We start from the raw sequence: 21781 nt of genomic DNA, 5'->3' as shown, positions 1-21781 counted from the left end.
CCTAGTCGAATGCCCGAAGGCCTCTTCCCATGCCAGGGTCTGCAGCAAGTGCCACGAGGGGGAGGGGCAGAGCAGGGCCCTGCTGTCTGCCCCTGACCAGCAGGCTGAGGGACTGGAGCCCGGGCACTGGCCGGCCCAGCGGGTGCCCACTGGCAGCAGCCTGCTCCCACCCCACGGGCTCAGCTGGGCTTGGTGGGGCAGGGCCGGGGAGCAGCGCCAGTGTCCCTGCTCAGCCTCGCACAAGCCGGCACTGCAGCTGCTGGGGTGTGCGGGCTGTCGCGCCAGCGGGCGGGGCCAGACCGGGCGGCCCAGCCGTGCCGAGGACCGGCGCCCGGCGGCGCGAGGCGGCGACACAAAGCACAGGAGCGCGGTTCTCTTTTCTCTTTTTTTTTTTCTTTTTTTTGCACAAAAACAGTACATTTATTCAAGTGTTCTCCAGCACAAGTACATTAGAAAGGAGCTTTTCTGTCGCAGATTCTTCTGGGCACCAAAGAAAAAAGAAACGGGATGAAGGCGAAACGGACAGACTTCCTACATCTGCTGCACGCATTGACCTTTTTAATTAGTTCATAACAGCTATGTCACGAGCAATACTTACACAGAGATACAACAGAACACCAGGGCGGGGGGCACAGGGCCCGCCCGCCAGGCCGCAGAACCATACTGTGAAATGTACATTATTTATTGTCAATAAATATAGAAGCGACCCTAAAAAACCAAAGAACAGTGGCTGAAGGATGCTAGAACCAGAAACCATAATAATCATAATCATAAAAAAGGAAAGAAACAAAAACCAACCCTGGGGCGAAAGGGGGTGTTAGCTGCATGGAATGTAGACTAGGGAAGTTCTAGCGCAGGGACAGAAGCCAAATCATGGGGACCAGTAAACGTTATTACCAAATTCTCTACAGAGTTTATTCTTCAGTATGAATAAATGATTTCCCACAAATAGTTAAGCATCAGCTACTTCAATGCCTAGGCTAAAACACATGAAATCTCTCATTTAGTTTTCAAGTACAAAGTTAAAATGCCTTTTGTTTTTTTAATAATAATATATAAGAGTAAAATAATAGTGCTCTTTGAAACTCCACAAGAAAACAAAACAAACAGTCATTGTCCAGACAGCAGACTTAATTTAACAATATAGATTTTTAATAAAATGTTTTAGCACCTTGTTTGTCACCTACGCCCTCGGCGGATTTTAAGGAATTTAGGCTTTTTTTTTCGATCTAGGGCTGTGCAACAAAATTTGCTTTTTGCTTTTGTTAAAAAAACGTGTGTTGGGTATTTTAAAAACCTCAATTCTGCCCGTCTGGGTCCCGAGGCTACGGGCTGGGAACCGGTGGCTTGTGTCAGGCGGCCACCTGGGAGACAGAGACCGGGGAATCTGAAACACAAACTGCCTGAAACCGCTGCCCACGGGCCAATCCCAGAGTTTCCAGTTTGTGGAGCAACAGAACCGGCTCTGCCACGGGGGCCCCTGCACCCCATCCCGGCCGCTCCCCCACGGTCCCACCAGCCTCCCTCGCAGCCGGGGGGTTCCTGGGAGAGGCGGTGCTGGGCTCAGAGCGCAGGGCAGGCGGGCAGGAGCCTGGACCCACATCCTGCCACCTTTACAAAAACGTAAAGATCCACGAGCCAGTGCTGCTAACGCGGCGCCGCTCAGCCGGCAGCACCCGCCACTCCCAGCGCCCCCCGGCAACGCTTTGCTGGCTCCTGGGCGCAGACGGCCCCTCCCCCAGTGTTCATGCACAGTTATCGGGGTTCACAGATTCCCCATGTAGCACCAGTCACATGGTAGAGAGACTAGGGGGACAGCAGAGCCCGGTGAGCCGTGCCGGGCCCGCTCTGCCTCTCGGGGGCAGCCGCTGCCCCCGCTGGCAAAGGAAAACCGCAGTGTGAGGAAGAGGCTCAAACGCCCTCCCCAGCGAGCCGCAGAGAAGAGCAAACCGCACGAGACCCCAGTCCCCTGGGGAGCTGCCATGGGCGAGCCCACGGGGCGGGGCAGGGCGCGCAGGGGCAGCTGCTGGAAGAGCTGGACCTGCTGTGACAATAGCAAGCACCCACATGCAGGCCGGTAGCTGTCCCTTCCTGCAGCCGGCGGGCGCCCTGCCCTGCCCCGCGCAGCAGGAGGTCAGGCCCTGAGAGACCCTGGCACCATTCACAGTTACAAGAGCGAGACAGCGAGAGGGGGCGAGCCTGGTGCCCAGCCCCCTGCGCCTTAGCACCAAGCCCTGCGGTTTTCCTTCACCAGCTGGCCCCGGGATTCTACCGCCCTTTGCCCCGAGGGTCCAGGGGCCTGTGGCAGAAAGGGCCAGGCAGGCACAGACCCGCCCCGCTCAGGGGCCCCTGGAGCCCAGGGCTGCCCCGGCCACAGGATGCCTGCACTGCAGAGCCAGCGCTGCCGTGGGCGTGGGGGGCTGCGCCGAGACCCCAAGTCCTTAGCAGCCTCGGCTGGGTCCCTTCCCGCGGGCCAGCAGCCTCTGGGAGCAGGGCTGGCAGCCCGGGGAGCCCCCTCAGCCCACAGCCTGCTTGGCCGGGCCTGCCCCTGCAGCATCCGGATGCAGGGCACAGGAGCTGCAGGGCCACCCCCTGCCGGAGCTGGAACAAGCCCACGTTACCCGGCCGGGGGTGGGGGTGGCAGGCCTGAGGGGGGCTGGGCAGGCAGGGACCTCGCTTCCTGGGGTACTTTCTAGTCCGGTCAGGAGGGGCGTGGGGCTGACACACCAGCCCCTGCCCTTCTGTCTCTGGCAGGGGAGAGGGCAGGCTACCTTGGCCCCCCAGCACCGGCGCGACCACCCCACTGTGCCCATGTCTATGGCTTTGAAGGGGGCTGACCCCTATGCTGTGGGGCACGGGCACTCCCTGGCGGCCTGCTGCTCGTCCCTCCCGCTGGCTATGCTAGCGCCGCCAGAGACCCCCCTGGAACGGGACTGGGCGCGGCTGCACAAGGGAGGGCGGGGCCGCAGTGCTGGGAGCCTGCCCCACTCCCCCAGCGCCTCTAGGGCCCAGCAGCTGGCTGGCGGGGCAGGGGGTGCAGAATGGCCCTGAAGGGAAACGTGAGAATTCGGGGCAGGGCTGCGACCCACATGTTCCTTTCTCTGGGTGTGTGGGGCACTGCCACGTGCGTGGGGTGTCGGGAGGGCGGGGCAGCAGCCGTGCGCTCCGGGACGGGGCTGGCTTTTCCTCCCGGTCCCAGACGGTCAGGGAGCGAGGGGAAAGTTCTTGCAGGCCGAGGGAGCCTCTCACACCTGGCTGGTGACGGGAGGGAGCAGAGGAGCAAATCAGGCAACGCGAGACTTTCCCCTCGCTCCCTGACCATCCAGGGACTGGGAGGAAAAGCCAGCCCGGTCCTGGAGCGCACGGCTGCTGCCCTCGCCCTTGCTTGGGTGTGGGCGCGTGTGCAGGCTCGTCTGGAGGCCACTGTCCGCGTGTGCGCAGACGGGTGTACGCATTCCCGTGTGGATGCATGTTCCTAGCCACGTGTTCCTGCTGCCCATGTGTGCTTAGCTGTGTGCGTTCTCACTCTCCGTGCGTGCACGCAGGAGCGTGTGTGTGTTCCCAGCCCGTGCACGCACACAGCGGTGTGTGTGTGCATTCCTGCCATCTGTGTGTGCTCAGCCAGGTGCATTCCCATTGTCCGTGCATGCGCACAGGGGTGTGTGTGCGTTCCCACTGTCCATGCTTGTGCACAGGGGTGTGTGTGTGCGTTCCCACTGTCCATGCTTGTGCACAGGGGTATGTGTGTGCGTTCCCACTGTCCATGCTTGTGCACAGGGGTGTGTGTGCGCGTTCCCACTGTCCGTGTGTGCGCACAGGGGTGTGTGTGCGTTCCTACTGTCCGTGCGTGCGCACAGGGGTGTGTGTGCATTCCTACTGTCCGTGCGTGCGCACAGGTTTGTGTGTATGCGTTCCCACTGTCCGTGCTTGTGCACAGGGGTGTGTGTATGCGTTCCCACTGTCCATGCTTGTGCACAGGGGTGTGTGTGTGCGTTCCCACTGTCCATGCTTGTGCACAGGGGTGTGTGTGCGCGTTCCCACTGTCTATGCTTGTGCACAGGGGTGTGTGTATGCGTTCCCACTGTCTATGTTTGTGCACAGGGGTGTGTGTATGCGTTCCCACTGTCTATGCTTGTGCACAGGGGTGTGTGTATGCGTTCCCACTGTCTATGCTTGTGCACAGGGGTGTGTGTGTGTGCGTTCCCACTGTCTATGCTTGTGCACAGGTGTTGCCTTCCTTGTCTGGGCAAGTCCATGTTCTGCAGGGGAAGGGCGGTTCCAGCAGCCGTGTGAGCATGGTCATTGTCTGTCTGTCGGGATGGGCAGTGTCCCTCTGTCTGTGTGTATCTCCCCACTGCCTGCAGGGTGCCGTGCGCTGGCCTGGCTCTGGGGTCTCCCTGTGGGAGGGGACTCAGCGGGTGGTGCAGAGGGGGAGGCCTGAGGGAGCCGTGTGGGGCCCACTGCAGGGACTGGCTGGCAGAGTACTGCACGTCCCAGCTCCACGGCTGGCGGGGCCACAGCGGCTGGGTGCAGCGGGGCGCTCACACTGCGGCCCCGGCCTTGGCAGGAGCCTGGACCTACAATCCCTGGCCTCAGTCGTGACTCCCCGCAAGTCAGCACCCAACAGCAGGGTAGGGAAAGCAGCCCCTCCCCCGTCACTGCGCGGCAAGCAGCCCCTCCCCCGTCACTGCGCGGCAAGCAGCCCCTCCCCCGTCACTGCGTGGCAAGCAGTGCACTCCCCAGCCACAGCGCATCAAGCTGCCCCTTCCCTGTCACTGCGCAGCAAGCAGCCCCTCCCCCGTCACTGCGCAGCAAGCAGCCCCTCCCCCATCACTGCGTGGCAAGCAGTGCACTCCCCAGCCACAGCGCATCAAGCTGCCCCTTCCCTGTCACTGCGTGGCAAGCAGCCCCTCCCCCATCACTGCGCAGCAAGCAGTGCACTCCCCAGCCACAGCGCATCAAGCTGCCCCTTCCCTGTCACTGCGTGGCAAGCAGCCCCTCCCCCGTCACTGCGCAGCAAGCTGGTGCTGCAGCCTCCCACCCTGGGCAGCAATTAGCTGTAGACAAGGCCCAGGGGCTTTCAAAAGGGTGCAGCACGGGGCGGGTCAATGCGCAGTGCGGGGGCAGGGCTTAGGGGACGGGGCTTAGGGGGCAGGTCAATGTGCAGTGCGGGGGGCGGGGCTTAGGGGTGGGTCAATGCGCAGTGTGGGGGCAGGGCTTGGGGGGGCGGGTCAATGCGCAGTGCGGGGGCGTGGCTTAGGGGGCGGGTCAATGCGCAGTGTGGGGGCGGGGCTTAGGGGGCGGGTCAATGCGCAGTGTGGGGGCAGGGCTTAGGGGGCAGGTCAATGCGCAGTGCGGGGGCGGGGCTTAGGGGGCGGGTCAATGCGCAGTGTGGGGGCGGGGCTTAGGGGGCGGGTCAATGCGCAGTGCGGGGGCAGGGCTTGGGGGGGCGGGTCAATGCGCAGTGCGGGGGCGGAGCTTAGGGGGCGGGTCAATGCGCAGTGCGGGGGCGGGGCTTAGGGGGCGGGTCAATGCGCAGTGCGGGGGTGGGTCATGTGCAGTGGAGGCTGCTCTGCGGGGAAGCGGCCTGGCTCTGCTAGGACTTCCCCCACCTCCGGGGGCCTGCCAGTGGGATCCCCAGTCTAGCTCTCTCCCCACGGCCATGCGCTCTCTGGCCGGACGGGGCAGTGGCTGGTGGGAAGCGACAGCCCAGCTGCAGTTTGATCAAGTGGTAAAAAAGAGAATTCACAGCATCCCAGCCAGCCCCCTGGGGGTCAGAGCGGGAGGGGCCACGCCCCGGGGAGCCGAGCGGAGCTGGGCCCTGCCCCCGGCCTGGAGGAGCAGCGCGGGGGCGGCCGCTACAGGGGAAGGGAGCTGGCCACCCGCCCTCGGCATGGCCCTAGTCGCGTTCTTCATTCTGCAACAGAGACAAGAGAATCCCAGCGTCTCCGCCTAACCCCGCAGCCGGGCGTCGGGCGGGGACCCGACCCACCGCTCGGCCGGCGCCGCGCCCCCAGCCTGGCCGGGGAGGGGACCCCTCGGGACGCAACCCCAAGGTGACGTACGCAGAAAAGCACCAGTACGGCTGGGTTGGTTCGTCTCCAGCGAGGGCGGGGGCAGCCCGGGCCACTTCTCCTCCGGGCGGGGAAGAGGCCTCCCTTGTAGAAAAGAAAAGGTTATTGCATGCCGTGGGACGGAGACGCCTCCTGCCCTCCCCCCGCTGCCCGGGGGCGGGGGGCAGGACCTCCCCGCTCCAGCACTGAGTCGGAAAGCCCTGGCACGTAAGGCAACGTGGAAGCTGATGTTTTGACTCACCCCGCTGTTGAAAAGCACCATTATGAAGTCAGGTTGTACAGTAGTAACAGTACCTTTTATATATATATCTATCTATCTCTCATCTCTATCATATATATATAAACTGTAAACAAGAGGTAACAGCGGCTTAGAACTGCTTTCTTCAAGGTTTCCTGTGTGGTAGGCACCCGAAATACTGTAGAAAAGTGTGTGGTGTGGTGTGTGCTCTCGGCTTCCCTGCAGGCTGGCTTGGCAGCGCCAGGGCTGGTGCTGGCAGAAGTACGTAAGGCTCGGTGCTGGACGTGAGGCGCAGGCTGGGCGAGGCCTGCGCTGGGCTCCTACGCTCGCCAGACAGACGCCTCGAGCTCAGAGCGACGGGCCGGCAGCCCCTTCCTTTGCGTTCCCCTCTAGGCCTGGGATCTGCCCTCCGGCGGGGCCGGGGTGCGCTCACCAGCTCGGGAAGCTCTCGCCTCTCGCAGCTAACAGGAAAACCCATCCAGAAAAGAGCGGAAAATTAAAAGGGCACCAAAACCAAACCAAAAAACCAAAAAACCAAACCGGTCTGTTTGTAAAGAGGCTAAAAGCTGAACGTTGGAGACTCAGGAGGGGAGCGAGCCCTGGCGCGGGGGAGGCGCGGTGGGTTCCCTTCGGGTTTATTCCTTTCTCTCTTCCGGGTGCTGATTTTTCTCTTGTTCCACATTTTCACTTCTCTTCTCACGGGTGGTTGTATTTCTGGATTCGCTGCACTTCAGTTCCTGGGTGCCGCTTACACGCAGGCAAAGTATTCCTTCAGGGGGGCGAAGAGATGGCGGATCACCGGCACGCTCCAAGATCTGCCGAGCAGTCTCTGCCGGGCCAGGCGGCTCATGTTGGAGACATCCGTGTAATGCACCGGGAAGCCAAAGACCCTGCGTGGAAAGGAGGGGACCAGGAGAGCACAGGTTAGCGGGTGTCCTGCCCCAGGAAGCCGTGGGCAGGCGGCGGGCCCGGCTTTGAAGGCGACGCATGCACGGGTGCTGCGTGCGTGTCCGGGGGCTCGGCAGCCAGCTGGAGAAAGGCAGGACGGAGCCTCGGAGCGAGTCACGGTGGGCGGGCAAAGCGCTCGGCCGGGCTGAGACTCGGCTTGGTAACTGCCAACAGCTCCCGCGCGGAAACTCAGCCACTACCCAGCCCCCCCCCCCACGTCCTCCAGCCCCCCCGCGTCCTCCAGCGCAGCCCCCGGCTGCTAACCAGCCCCCCCCGCGTCCTCCAGCACAGCCCCCGGCCGCTAACCAGCCCCCCTGCGTCCTCCAGCGCCGCCCCCGGCCGCTAACCAGCCCCCCCCGCGTCCTCCAGCACAGCCCCCGGCCGCTAACCAGCCCCCCCCGCGTCCTCCAGCGCCGCCCCCGGCCGCTAACCAGCCCCCCCCGCGTCCTCCAGCGCCGCCCCCGGCCGTTAACCAGCCCCCCCGCGTCCTCCAGCACAGCCCCCGGCCGCTAACCAGCCCCCCCCGCGTCCTCCAGCGCCGCCCCCGGCCGTTAACCAGCCCCCCCGCGTCCTCCAGCACAGCCCCCGGCCGCTAACCAGCCCCCCCCGCGTCCTCCAGCGCCGCCCCCGGCCGTTAACCAGCCCCCCCCGCGTCCTCCAGCGCCGCCCCCGGCCGCGGTACCTCTCCATCTCTGTGCACCAGAGGATGTCCTCCTTCTCGTTCATGAAGACGGGGAAGTGCTGGTCCTTGCCCTGCTTGATGGAGTTGGAGCGAGTGGTGATAGTTCGCACTTTGCTGAACTGCAAGAGACAAAGCCGAGTGCCCTGAGCTCACTGGAGCCGCCGCGATTCCTCGCCAGGCTCGCAGGGCAACCCCCATGAGCGGCCTCAGGCCCAGACCCCACTGCTGGGCCCTCGGCGGGGCTTGGGTGGGGCCCCACATCTGGCCTGGCCTCTTGGCTGCAGCCGGGCTGGTCTGTCCCTCCCTGCCCCGCTCACGAGGCGTCTCAATCGTCAGTCGCTTGCCGTGGCCCTGCCTGCAGCTGGGCGGGTGGGGCTGGGTCGCCAGGCCCGCTGGGGTGGCTGTGGGACCCTGGCAGGCAGAACAGGACCCTCTCTCGGGCCAGCCCACAGGCTGGGGCAGCAAAGGGGTCGGCCCTTCCCTCCCCAGCAACGGCTCGCCCCTCCAAGCTGCCCAGCTTCACCCTCTGCGCAGCCCTCGGGCCCGGGCCCAGCGCCAGCACCGCCCAGCCACCCCGCCCTGCCCTACCCCGCCGCCCCGTGCAGCCACCCCGCCCCGCCCCGCCCTGCGCAGCCGCCCTGCCCCGCCGCCCCGTGCAGCCACCCCGCCCTGCCCTACCCCGCCGCCCCGTGCAGCCACCCCGCCCCGCCCTGCGCAGCCGCCCCGCCCTGCCCTACCCCGCCGCCCCGTGCAGCCACCCCGCCCCGCCCCGCCCCGCCGCCCCGTGCAGCCACCCCGCCCCGCCCCGCCCTGCCCCGTGCAGCCACCCCGCCCCGCCCTGCCCTGCGCAGCCGCCCCGCCCCGCCCTGCCCCGCCGCCCCGTGCAGCCACCCCGCCCCGCCCCGCCCTGCGCAGCCGCCCCGTGCAGCCACCCCGCCCCGCCCTGCGCAGCCGCCCCGCCCTGCCCTACCCCGCCGCCCCGTGCAGCCACCCCGCCCCGCCCCGCCCCGCCGCCCCGTGCAGCCACCCCGCCCCGCCCCGCCCTGCCCCATGCAGCCACCCCGCCCCGCCCTGCCCTGCGCAGCCGCCCCGCCCCGCCCTGCCCCGCCGCCCCGTGCAGCCACCCCGCCCCGCCCCGCCCTGCGCAGCCGCCCCGTGCAGCCACCCCGCCCCGCCCCGCCCTGCCCCGCCGCCCCGCCCTGCCCCGCCCCGCCCCGCCCTGCCCCGTGCAGCCACCCCACCCCGCCCCGCCCTGCCCCGCCGCCCCGTGCAGCCACCCCGCCCCGCCCCGCCCTGCCCCGTGCAGCCACCCCGCCCTGCCCTACCCCGCCGCCCCGTGCAGCCACCCACCCCGCCCCGCCCCACCCTGCCCTACCCCGCCCCGCGCAGCCGCCCCATGGAGCCCCGCCCCACAGAGCCGCCCACCAGATGCACAAATGCACAGGCCCAGTCTCCTTGTGCAGGGATTCCTGACCGTTCCCAGTGTGAGCACCCGGCCGGCCCCCTCTGCCGGCCTCACTGGGCCTGGGCTGCCCCCTTGCTGGGCCTGCCCCCCGCTGAGCATGGCCGAGGCCCCCGGCTCAGGCTGACCTTGGCTATCCTGCCATGCTCCAGGCACTCCTGGAGTTCCAGCTTATCGTTCACTGTAGACGCCAGCGGCCTAGGAGACAAAAGGGCAGGGAGCATTAGCCCCACCCCTGGCCAGTGCTGCCCCCCGCCTCCGTCCCCACCGCTCCCCCCACGCCCAGGGAACCTCCGGGACACCCCTACTCCAGACACATGGGGGGGGGGACAGCTCATGGACTAATCCACTAATGGGAGGGGGAGCTGAGGGAGCAGCTCATGGACTGACCCATTACCCATGGGGGAAGGGGGAGCAGCTCAAGGACTGATCCATTACGCATTAGAAGAGGGGGAGCAGTTCAAGGACTGATCCATTGCCCATTGGAAGAGGGGGAGCAGTTCAAGGACCGATCCATTACGCATTAGAAGAGGGGGAGCAGTTCAAGGACCGATCCATTACCCATTGGAAGAGGGGGAGCAGTTCAAGGACCGATCCATTACCCATTGGAAGAGGGGGAGCAGTTCAAGGACCGATCCATTACGCATTAGAAGAGGGGGAGCAGTTCAAGGACCGATCCATTACCCATTGGAAGAGGGGGAGCAGTTCAAGGACCGATCCATTATGCATTAGAAGAGGGGGAGCAGTTCAAGGACCGATCCATTACCCATTGGAAGAGGGGGAGCAGTTCAAGGACCGATCCATTATGCATTAGAAGAGGGGGAGCAGTTCAAGGACCGATCCATTACCCATTGGAAGAGGGGGAGCAGTTCAAGGACCGATCCATTATGCATTAGAAGAGGGGGAGCAGTACAAGGACCGATCCATTACCCATTGGAAGAGGGGGAGCAGTTCAAGGACCGATCCATTACCCATTAGAAGAGGGGGAGCAGTTCAAGGACCAATAGGGTTGCCAGATGGTTTCAACAGAAATACCGGACACACATGACATGACATCACGATCTACATCCCATTGTACTTAGAAAACACAGGACAGTTACATTGTCTCATTTCTATTCTCTCCCTTTGTTTCCCAGACAGGAAGATCCAATACTGGACTGTCCGGTTCAAAACCAGACACCTGGCAACCCTAAGGACCGATTCATTACAGAGCGGGGGAGGGAATAGCTCATGGATTGATCCATTACCGGGGAGGGGGGAGAGGGAGAGCAGCTCATGGATCAATCCATTACCCCTGAGGAGAGGGGGAGCAGCTCCTGAACAGATTGGAGAGGAGGAAGCAGCTCATGGACCAATCCATTATTGATGAAAAGAGGGGAAGCAGCTCATGGACCAATCCATTAGCAGAGGAGGGAGAGAACAGATGAAGTATCTCATGATTTGATCTGTTAACAATGGAACAGCTCCAGGGTCAATCCATGAGCGGGGGTGGATGGAGCACACAGTGCACTGATCCATTAGGAATGGGGGAGGGGGAGAAGCAGCTCCTGGACTAATCTCTTAGCAAAGGGGGAAGGGAACCCAGCCGCTCACGGACCGATCCATTTGTAATGGGGGGGGGGGAGGAAGCCGAGCAGTTTGGGACTGAATGAAGGGAGGCAGCAGAGCAGCTCACGGACTGATCCATTAGTAATGGGGGGGGGGAGGAAGCCGAGCAGTTAGGGACTGAATGAAGGGAGGCAGCAGAGCAGCTCACGGACTGATCCATTAGTAATGGGGGGGGGGAGGAAGCCGAGCAGTTTGGGACTGAATGAAGGGAGGCAGCAGAGCAGCTCACGGACCGATCCATTAGTAATGGAGGAGGGGGAAGCCGAGCAGTTTGGGACTGACAATGAAGGGAGGCAGCAGAGCAGCTCACGGACTGATCCATTAGCAATGGGGGGGGGGGGGGAGGAAGCCGAGCAGTTTGGGACTGGCAATGAAGGGAGGCAGCAGAGCAGCTCACGGACCGATCCATTAGCAATGGGGAGGGGGGGAAGCTGAGCAGTTTGGGAGTGGCAATAAAGGGAGGCAGCAGAGCAGCTCACGGACTGATCCATTAGCAATGGGGGGGCAGGGAGCAGCCCCAGAGCCATGTGGAGAATTGCCAGGTGATTCGGCGGTGCCAGGACCAGGAGCCGGTTAGAGGCTGCGCCCCCCGGACCAGAACACAGCTGCTTCAGGGCCATGGCTCCCAGCCTGGGGAGCTGTGGCATGTCCCCTGCTGTGTCCCTGCTCAGAACGGAGCCAGCAAACCCCACAATCTCCCCCAAGCCCTGCTAACGCGTCTGCCCTCCCCCTGCACTGGGAAACTGAGGCAAGGGGGAGGGAGTCCACAGGGCTCAAATGGGGAGCTGATGGCCAGCCTGGCAGAGAACCCAGGAGTCCTGCCTCCTCGGCCTGGGCTCAGGCGTTAGACCTCAGGGACTTGCACAGGCCCATGTGTGCTCTGCCTGTGGAGCAACGGGGCCGGATGCCAAGGGCCATGGGGCACAGTGAAGGTTCCTCAGGGCTGAGCTGGCGGCAGCGGAGCCCGGGACTCTGTCTCCTCGTAGGGATAGACTTAAGGCTGGAGACCAGAAGCGTAGAGCTCCACAGGCCGCTCATCAGAGCACGTGTGCGTGTGAAATCTACCGCCCACCTGCCCCACCCCTGGCGGCCTTGCCGTGCACTGTTTGGGGCATGCAGAGGTGACCCCGCCCCGTCATGCCTCCGCCAGCAGCAAACAGTGGGCAGCAGGCTGCTTGCTCAGAGGCTGGAAGGCTTCAAGGGCGGGCTGGACGAGGCGGGATTAAAATGATATTTGATGGGAAGCCCCCGGCACCTGCTCCACTGACATGCAAGAAGCAAACGGCCCAAAACTCGGGGTTCTCTCACCATGCTCTCACCAACCTGTTCATACCGGGAAGGTTACCCCAGAAGTACCGGGCCCTGTGCGCTGCAGACACCTCTTTGGCATCAATCATCACGGGGTTGGACTGCAAACAAGAAAGAAAGTCGTAAAGTCATACAACAGTCCCAAAGCACAAATGTACTCCAACATGGCCCCGTTACAGTGCGGGAACACTGCACCACAACTCCCCACACAGTCCGACAGTGCGGGAACACTGCACCACAACTCCCCACACAGTCCGACAGTGCGGGAACACTGCACCACAACTCCCCACACAGTCCGACAGTGCGGGAACACTGCACCACAACTCCCAACACAGCCCCTGACAGTGCGGGAACACTGCACCACAATTCCCCACACAGCACCTGACAGTGCGGGAACACTGCACCACAACTCCCCACACAGTCCGACAGTGCGGGAACACTGCACCACAACTCCCCACACAGCTCGACAGTGCGGGAACACTACACCACAACTCCCCACACAGTCCGACAGTGCGGGAACACTGCACCACAACTCCCCACACAGTCCGACAGTGCGGGAACACTGCACCACAACTCCCCACACAGCTCGACAGTGCGGGAACACTACACCACAACTCCCCACACAGTCCGACAGTGCGGGAACACTGCACCACAACTCCCCACACAGCTCGACAGTGCGGGAACACTACACCACAACTCCCCACACAGTCCGACAGTGCGGGAACACTGCACCACAACTCCCCACACAGTCCGACAGTGCGGGAACACTGCACCACAACTCCCCACACAGTCCGACAGTGCGGGAACACTGCACCACAACTCCCCACACAGCCTGACAGTGCGGGAACACTGCACCACAACTCCCCACTCAGCCCCTGACAGTGCGGGAACACTGCACCACAACTCCCCACACAGCCCGACAGTGCGGGAACACTGCACCACAACTCCCCACACAGTCCGACAGTGCGGGAACACTACACCACAACTCCCCACTCAGCCCCTGACAGTGCGGGAACACTACACCACAACTCCCCACTCAGCCCCTGACAGTGCGGGAACACTGCACCACAACTCCCCACACAGTCCGACAGTGCGGGAACACTGCACCACAACTCCCCACACAGTCCGACAGTGCAGGAACACTGCACCACAACTCCCCACTCAGCCCCTGACAGTGCGGGAACACTGCACCACAACTCCCCATACAGCCCGACAGTGCAGGAACACTGCACCACAACTCCCCACTCAGCCCCTGACAGTGCGGGAACACTGCACCACAACTCCCCACACAGCCCCTGACAGTGCGGGAACACTGCTCCACAACTCCCCACACAGCTCGACAGTGCGGGAACACTGCACCACAACTCCCCACACAGTCCGACAGTGCGGGAACACTGCACCACAACTCCCAACACAGCCCGACAGTGCGGGAACACTGCACCACAACTCCCCACACAGTCCGACAGTGCGGGAACACTGCACCACAACTCCCCACACAGTCCGACAGTGCGGGAACACTGCACCACAACTCCCCACACAGCTCGACAGTGCGGGAACACTACACCACAACTCCCCACTCAGCCCCTGACAGTGCGGGAACACTGCACCACAACTCCCCACACAGCCCGACAGTGCGGGAACACTGCACCACAACTCCCCACACAGTCCGACAGTGCGGGAACACTGCATCACAACTCCCCACTCAGCCCCTGACAGTGCGGGAACACTACACCACAACTCCTCACACAGCCCGACAGTCCGGGAACACTGCACCACAACTCCCCACACAGTCCGACAGTGCGGGAACACTGCACCACAACTCCCCACACAGCTCGACACTGCGGGAACACTGCACCACAACTCCCCACACAGTCCGACAGTGCGGGAACACTGCACCACAACTCCCCACACAGTCCGACAGTGCGGGAACACTGCACCACAACTCCCCACACAGTCCGACAGTGCGGGAACACTGCACCACAACTCCCCACACAGTCCGACAGTGCGGGAACACTGCACCACAACTCCCAACACAGCCCCTGACAGTGCGGGAACACTGCACCACAACTCCCCACACAGCCCGACAGTGCGGGAACACTGCACCACAACTCCCCACACAGCCCGACAGTGCGGGAACACTGCACCACAACTCCCCACTCAGCCCCTGACAGTGCGGGAACACTGCACCACAACTCCCCACACAGCCCGACAGTGCGGGAACACTGCACCACAACTCCCCACACAGTCCGACAGTGCGGGAACACTGCACCACAACTCCCCACACAGCTCGACAGTGCGGAAACACTACACCACAACTCCCCACTCAGCCCCTGACAGTGCGGGAACACTGCACCACAACTCCCCACTCAGCCCCTGACAGTGCGGGAACACTGCACCACAACTCCCCACTCAGCCCCTGACAGTGCGGGAACACTACACCACAACTCCCCACACAGCCCCTGACAGTGCGGGAACACTACACCACAACTCCCCACACAGCCCGACAGTGCGGGAACACTGCACCACAACTCCCAACACAGCCCCTGACAGTGCGGGAACACTGCACCACAACTCCTCACACAGCCCGACAGTGCGGGAACACTGCACCACAACTCCCCACACAGCCCGACAGTGCGGGAACACTGCACCACAACTCCCAACACAGCCCCTGACAGTGCGGGAACACTGCACCACAACTCCCCACACAGCCCGACTGTGCGGGAACACTGCACCACAACTCCCCACTCAGCCCGACAGTGCGGGAACACTGCACAACAACTTCCCACACAGCCCGACAGTGCGGGAACACTACACAACAACTCCCCACACAGCCCGACAGTGCGGGAACACTGCACCACAACTCCCCACTCAGCCCCTGACAGTGCGGGAACACTGCACCACAATTCCCCACACAGCCCGACAGTGCGGGAACACTGCACCACAGCTCCCCATACAGCCCGACAGTGCGGGAACACTGCACCACAACTCCCCATACAGCCCGACAGTGCGGGAACACTGCACCACAACTTCCCACTCAGCCCCTGACAGTGCGGGAACACTGCACCACAACTCCCCATACAGCCCGACAGTGCGGGAACACTGCACCACAACTCCCCATACAACCCGACAGTGCGGGAACACTGCACCACAACTCCCCACACAGCCCGACAGTGCGGGAACACTACACCACAACTCCCCACTCAGCCCCTGATAGTGCGGGAACATTGCACCACAACTCCCCACTCAGCCCCTGACAGTGCGGGAACACTGCACCACAACTCCCCACACAGCCCGACGGTGCGGGAACACTGCACCACAATTCCTCACACAGCCCGACAGTGCGGGAACATTGCACCACAACTCCCCACACAGCCCCTGACAGTGCGGGAACACTGCACCACAACTCCCCACACAGCCCGACGGTGCGGGAACACTGCACCACAATTCCCCACACAGCCCGACAGTGCGGGAACACTGCACCACAACTCCCCACTAAGCCCGTGACAGTGCGGGAACACTGCACCACAACTCCCCACACAGCCCCTGACAGTGCGGGAACACTGCACCACAACTCCCCACACAGCCCGACAGTGCGGGAACACTGCGCCACAACTCCCAACACAGCCCGACAGTGCGGGAACACTGCACCACAACTCGTGACACAGCTCGACAGTGCGGTAACACTGCACCACAACTCCCAACACAGCCCTGTGACACTATGGGAACATTGCACCAAACTCCCAACACAGCCCGACAGTGCGGGAAGACTGCATCACAACTCCCCACACAGCCCTGTGACACTGTGGGAGCACTGTATCACAACTCCCCACACACCCTGTGACACTATGGGAACATTGCACCACAACTCCCCACACAGCCCGACAGTGCGGGAACACTGCACCACAACTCCCCACACAGCCCGACAGTGCGGGAACACTGCACCAGAACTCCCGACACAGCTCGACAGTGCGGGAACACTGCACCACAGCTCCCCACACACCCTGTGACACTGTGGGAACATTGCACCAAACTCCCAACACAGCCCGACAGTGCAGGAAGACTGCATCACAACTCCCCACACAGCCCTGTGACACTGTGGGAACATTGCACCACAACTCCCCACACAGCCCGACAGTGCGGGAACACTGCACCACAACTCCCGACACAGCCCGACAGTGCGGGAACACTGCACCACAACTCCCCATACAGCCCGACAGTGCGGGAACACTACACCACAACTCCCCAAACAGCCCGACAGTGCGGGAACACTGCACCACAACTCCCCACACAGGCCCTGACAGTGCGGGAACACTGCATCACAACTCCCCACACAGCCCTGTGACACTGTGGGAACATTGCACCACAACTCCCCATACAGCCTGACAATGCGGGAACACTGCACCACAACTCCCCACACAGCCCGACACTGCGGGAACACTGCACCACAACTCCCAACACAGCCCGACACTGCGGGAACACTGCACTACAACTCCCCACGCAGCCCCTGACAGTGCGGGAACACTGCACCACAACTCCCCACACAGCACCTGACAGTGCGGGAACATTGCACCACAACTCCCCACACAGCCCCTGACAGTGCGGGAACACTGCACCACAACTCCCAACACAGCCCCTGACAGTGCGGGAACACTGCTCCACAACTCCCCACACAGCCTCTGACAGTGCGGGAACATTGCACCAAACTCCCAACACAGCCCAACAGTGCGGGAACACTGCACCACAACTCCCCACACAGCCCGACAGTGCGGGAACACTGCACCACAACTCCCCACACAGCCCGACAGTGCGGGAACACTACACCACAACTCCCCACTCAGCCTGACAGTGCGGGAACACTGCACCACAACTCCCCACACAGCCCGACAGTGCGGGAACACTGCACCACAACTCCCCACACAGTCCGACAGTGCAGGAACACTACACCACAACTCCCCACTCAGCCTGACAGTGCGGGAACACTACACCACAACTCCCCACTCAGCCTGACAGTGCGGGAACACTACACCACAACTCCCCACTCAGCCTGACAGTGCGGGAACACTGCATCACAACTCCCCACACAGCCCTGTGACACTGTGGGAACACTGCACCACAACTCCCCACACAGCCCGACAGTGCGGGAACACTGCACCACAACTCCCCATACAGCCCGACAGTGCAGGAACACTGCACCACAACTCCCAACACAGCCCCTGACAGTGCGGGAACACTGCACCACAACTCCCCACACAGCCCCTGACAGTGCGGGAACACAGCTCCACAACTCCCCACTCAGCCCCTGACAGTGCGGGAACACTGCACCACAACTCCTAACACAGCACCTGACAGTGCGGGAACACTGCATCACAACTCCCCACACAGTCCCTGACAGTGCGGGAACACTGCACCACAACTCCCCACACAGCCCGACAGTGTGGGAACACTGCACCACAACTCCCCACTCAGCCCCTGACAGTGCGGGAACACTGCACCACAACTCCCCACACAGCCCGACAGTGCGGGAACACTGCACCACAACTCCCCACTCAGCCCCTGACAGTGCGGGAACACTACACCACAACTCCCCACACAGCCCCTGACAGTGCGGGAACACTGCACCACAACTCCCCACTCAGCCCCTGACAGTGCGGGAACACTACACCACAACTCCCCACACAGCCCCTGACAGTGCGGGAACACTGCACCACAACTCCCGACACAGCCCCTGACAGTGCGGGAACACTACACCACAACTCCCCACTCAGCCCCTGACAGTGCGGGAGCACTGCATCACAACTCCCCACACAGCCCCTGACAGTGCGGGAACACTGCACCACAACTCCCCACACAGCCCGACAGTGCGGGAACACTGCACCACAACTCCCCACACAGCTCGACAGTGCGGGAACACTGCGCCACAACTCCCAACACAGCACCTGACAGTGCGGGAACACTGCACCACAACTCCCCACTCAGCCCCTGACAGTGCGGGAACACTGCACCACAACTCCCCACACAGCCTGACAGTGCGGGAACACTGCACCACAACTCCCGACACAGCCCCTGACAGTGCAGGAACACTGCACCACAACTCCCCACTCAGCCCCTGACAGTGCGGGAACACTGCACCACAACTCCCCACTCAGCCCCTGACAGTGCGGGAACATTGCACCACAACTCCCCACACAGCCCGACAGTGCGGGAACACTGCACCACAACTCCCCACACAGCCCCTGACAGTGCGGGAACACTGCACCACAACTCCCCACTCAGCCCCTGACAGTGCGGGAACACTACACCACAACTCCCCACACAGCCCCTGACAGTGCGGGAACACTGCACCACAACTCCCAACACAGCCCCTGACAGTGCGGGAACACTGCACCACAACTCCCGACACAGCACCTGACAGTGCGGGAACACTACACCACAACTCCCCACTCAGCCCCTGACAGTGCGGGAGCACTGCATCACAACTCCCCACACAGCCCCTGACAGTGCGGGAACACTGCACCACAACTCCCCACACAGCCCGACAGTGCGGGAACACTGCACCACAACTCCCCACACAGCTCGACAGTGCGGGAACACTGCGCCACAACTCCCAACACAGCACCTGACAGTGCGGGAACACTGCACCACAACTCCCCACTCAGCCCCTGACAGTGCGGGAACACTGCACCACAACTCCCCACTCAGCCCCTGACAGTGCGGGAACATTGCACCACAACTCCCCACACAGCCCGACAGTGCGGGAACACTGCACCACAACTCCCCACACAGCCCCTGACAGTGCGGGAACACTGCACCACAACTCTTCACACAGCCCGACAGTGCAGGAACAGTGCACCACAACTCCCCACACAGCCCGACAGTGCGGGAACACTGCACCACAACTCCCCACACAGCCCGACAGTGCAGGAACAGTGCACCACAACTCCCCACACAGCCTGACACTGCGGGAACACTGCACCACAACTCCCAACACAGCACCTGACAGTACGGGAACACTGCATCACAACTCCCCACACAGTCCCTGACAGTGCGGGAACACTGCACCACAACTCCCCACACAGCCCGACAGTGCGGGAACACTGCACCACAACTCCCGACACAGCCCGACAGTGCGGGAACACTGCACCACAACTCCCCACACAGCCCGACAGTGCGGGAACACTGCACCACAACTCCCGACACAGCTCGACAGTGCGGGAACACTGCACCACACCTCCCCACACAGCCCGACAGTGCGGGAACACTGCACCACACCTCCCCACACAGCCCGACAGTGCGGGAACACTGCACCACAACTCCCGACACAGCTCGACAGTGCGGGAACACTGCACCACAACTCCCCACACAGCTCGACAGTGCGGGAACACTGCGCCACAACTCCCCACACAGCCCGACAGTGCGGGAACACTGCACCACACCTCCCCACACAGCCCGACAGTGCGGGAACACTGCACCACAACTCCCGACACAGCTCAACAGTGCGGGAACACTGCACCACAACTCCCCACACAGCCCGACAGTGCGGGAACACTGCACCACAACTCCCGACACAGCTCAACAGTGCGGGAACACTGCACCACAACTCCCCACACAGCCCTGTGACAGTGTGGGCACAAAGCATCACAACTCCCCACACACTCTGTGACACTGTGGGAACATTGCACCAAACTCCCAACACAGCCCGACAGTGCAGGAAGACTGCATCACAACTCCCCACACAGCCCTGTGACAGTGTGGGAACAAAGCATCACAACCCCCAACACAGCTCTGGGACAGTGCGGGAATACTACATCACAAGTCCCAACACAGACCTATGAAAGTGTGGGAACACTGCATTGTAGCGCCTTGCACCGGCGAGCTCAGAGAAGAGCCCCGCACCCTGCCACTGCGGGTCCTGCACCATGACCTGCCTCTCCTGGGACAACCCCGAAGACAGTAGCCAAGAGCTGCACCTCGTGGCCACAAACGAGGTAACCGCCCTGGTGGCTCGGTCTAGAACGTCCCTTTGCTGCTGCTTCGCCCTCCTCCAGGATGGCGGCAAACGCGAGGGTCAGGCCCTGGGAAAGGACCTCACAGAACTTAGAATCATAGAGCCCCGGGGTGGGCAGAGACCTCAGGAGGCAGCAAGTCCAGCCCCGGCCCAAGGCAGGACCAACCCAACTCAATCAGCCCAGCCAGGCCCTTGTCCAGCTGGGACTGAAACACCCCTAGGGATGGAGACTCCCCTCTCCCCAGGGAACCCAGCCTTCAGCTCCCTGCTGGGGGTTCCAGAGGGGCTGGAGAGAGGCTGGTCTCAGTGGTAGGTGGCAGAAGGAGGAGCAATGGGCTCAAGTTACAGTTGGGGTTGCCAGATGGTTTCGACAGAAATCCCGGACACACTTGACATTCCTTCACAATCTACATCCCATCTTATGTAGAAAATACCGGACATTGATATTTTCTCATTTTGTTTCCCCCACAGAAAGCTCAAATACTGGACTGTCCAGTTCAAAACGGGACACCTGGCCACCCTAGTTACAGCGGGGGAGGTCTAGGTCGGAAATTAGAAGGCAGCGTTTGATCCTTCAAGCACAGCAGGCAGAAGAGCCAGAGAGGGCAGTACGTGACCAAGAGGAGAACTGGCAGCATGTAACTTCTAGAAGGGGAAAAAGGCCAGCACGGGAATCCCCCGATGCTATAGAGGTAAGTAATCGCTTTCAAGCTCTCTCCACAGGCTCTGCAGTGCTGAAAGCTCTGGAAGGGACCTCGCAAGGAAGAAACCCGAAGGGAGCACCATCTACTGGAAGGCATGGGATGCGTAGTCCTAGGGATGGGGGTTCCACGGCCACCACCCCCAAAAGGAAACGACGGGTGGTGGTGGTCGGGGACTCCCTCCTAAGAGGGACTGAGCCATCCCTCTGCCGTCCGGACCTGGAATCTCGAGAGGTGTGCTGCTTACCGGGAGCTCGCATTCAGGATGTCACTGAGAGGCTTACCAAGCTGATCAAACCTTCGGATCGCTACCCCTTCCTGCTTCTCCACGTGGGAACTAGTGATATGGCCAAGAATGACCTTCAGCGTGTTACTGCGGATTATGTAGCGCTGGGAAGAAGGATCCAAGAATTTGGAGCGCAAGTGGTGTTCTCCTCCATCCTCCCTGTTGAAGGGAAAGGACTGGGCAGGGATTGTCGAATTGAGGACGTCAATGCGTGGTTGCGCAGGTGGTGTCGCAGAGAGGGCTTTGGTTTCTTCGACCATGGGACTCTGCCCGGGCACAAGGATTGTTAGGAAGAGATGGGATCCACCTAACGAAGAGAGGAAGGAGCATCTTCGTGGGTAGGCTTGCAAACCTAGTGAGGAGGGCTTTAAACTTGGTTCGTCGGGGTACGGTGACCAAAACCCTGAGGGGAGTGGGAAAGTCAGATACCGGGAAGAAATGCAGAGAGGAACGAACAAGAAAGGAGGAC

General features: G+C 62.2%; 1 protein-coding gene across 1 annotated transcript in view; it reads right to left on the bottom strand.

Moving 5' to 3' along the window:
* Window positions 1–370: 370 nt before the first annotated feature.
* Window positions 371–21781, bottom strand: part of LOC142823508 (DNA (cytosine-5)-methyltransferase 3A-like) — a 46536-nt gene continuing 25125 nt past the window's right edge. The window contains 4 exon segments of the mRNA XM_075914575.1: window positions 371–7202; window positions 7943–8061; window positions 9533–9602; window positions 12336–12421. Of these exon segments, the coding sequence (XP_075770690.1) occupies window positions 7061–7202; window positions 7943–8061; window positions 9533–9602; window positions 12336–12421 (417 nt within the window). The 3' untranslated portion in view covers window positions 371–7060.

Source organism: Pelodiscus sinensis, unplaced genomic scaffold (assembly GCF_049634645.1).
Source record: "Pelodiscus sinensis isolate JC-2024 unplaced genomic scaffold, ASM4963464v1 ctg104, whole genome shotgun sequence".
NCBI classification, from domain to species: Eukaryota; Metazoa; Chordata; order Testudines; family Trionychidae; genus Pelodiscus; species Pelodiscus sinensis.
This window is presented reverse-complemented; position numbering and strand designations above follow the sequence as displayed.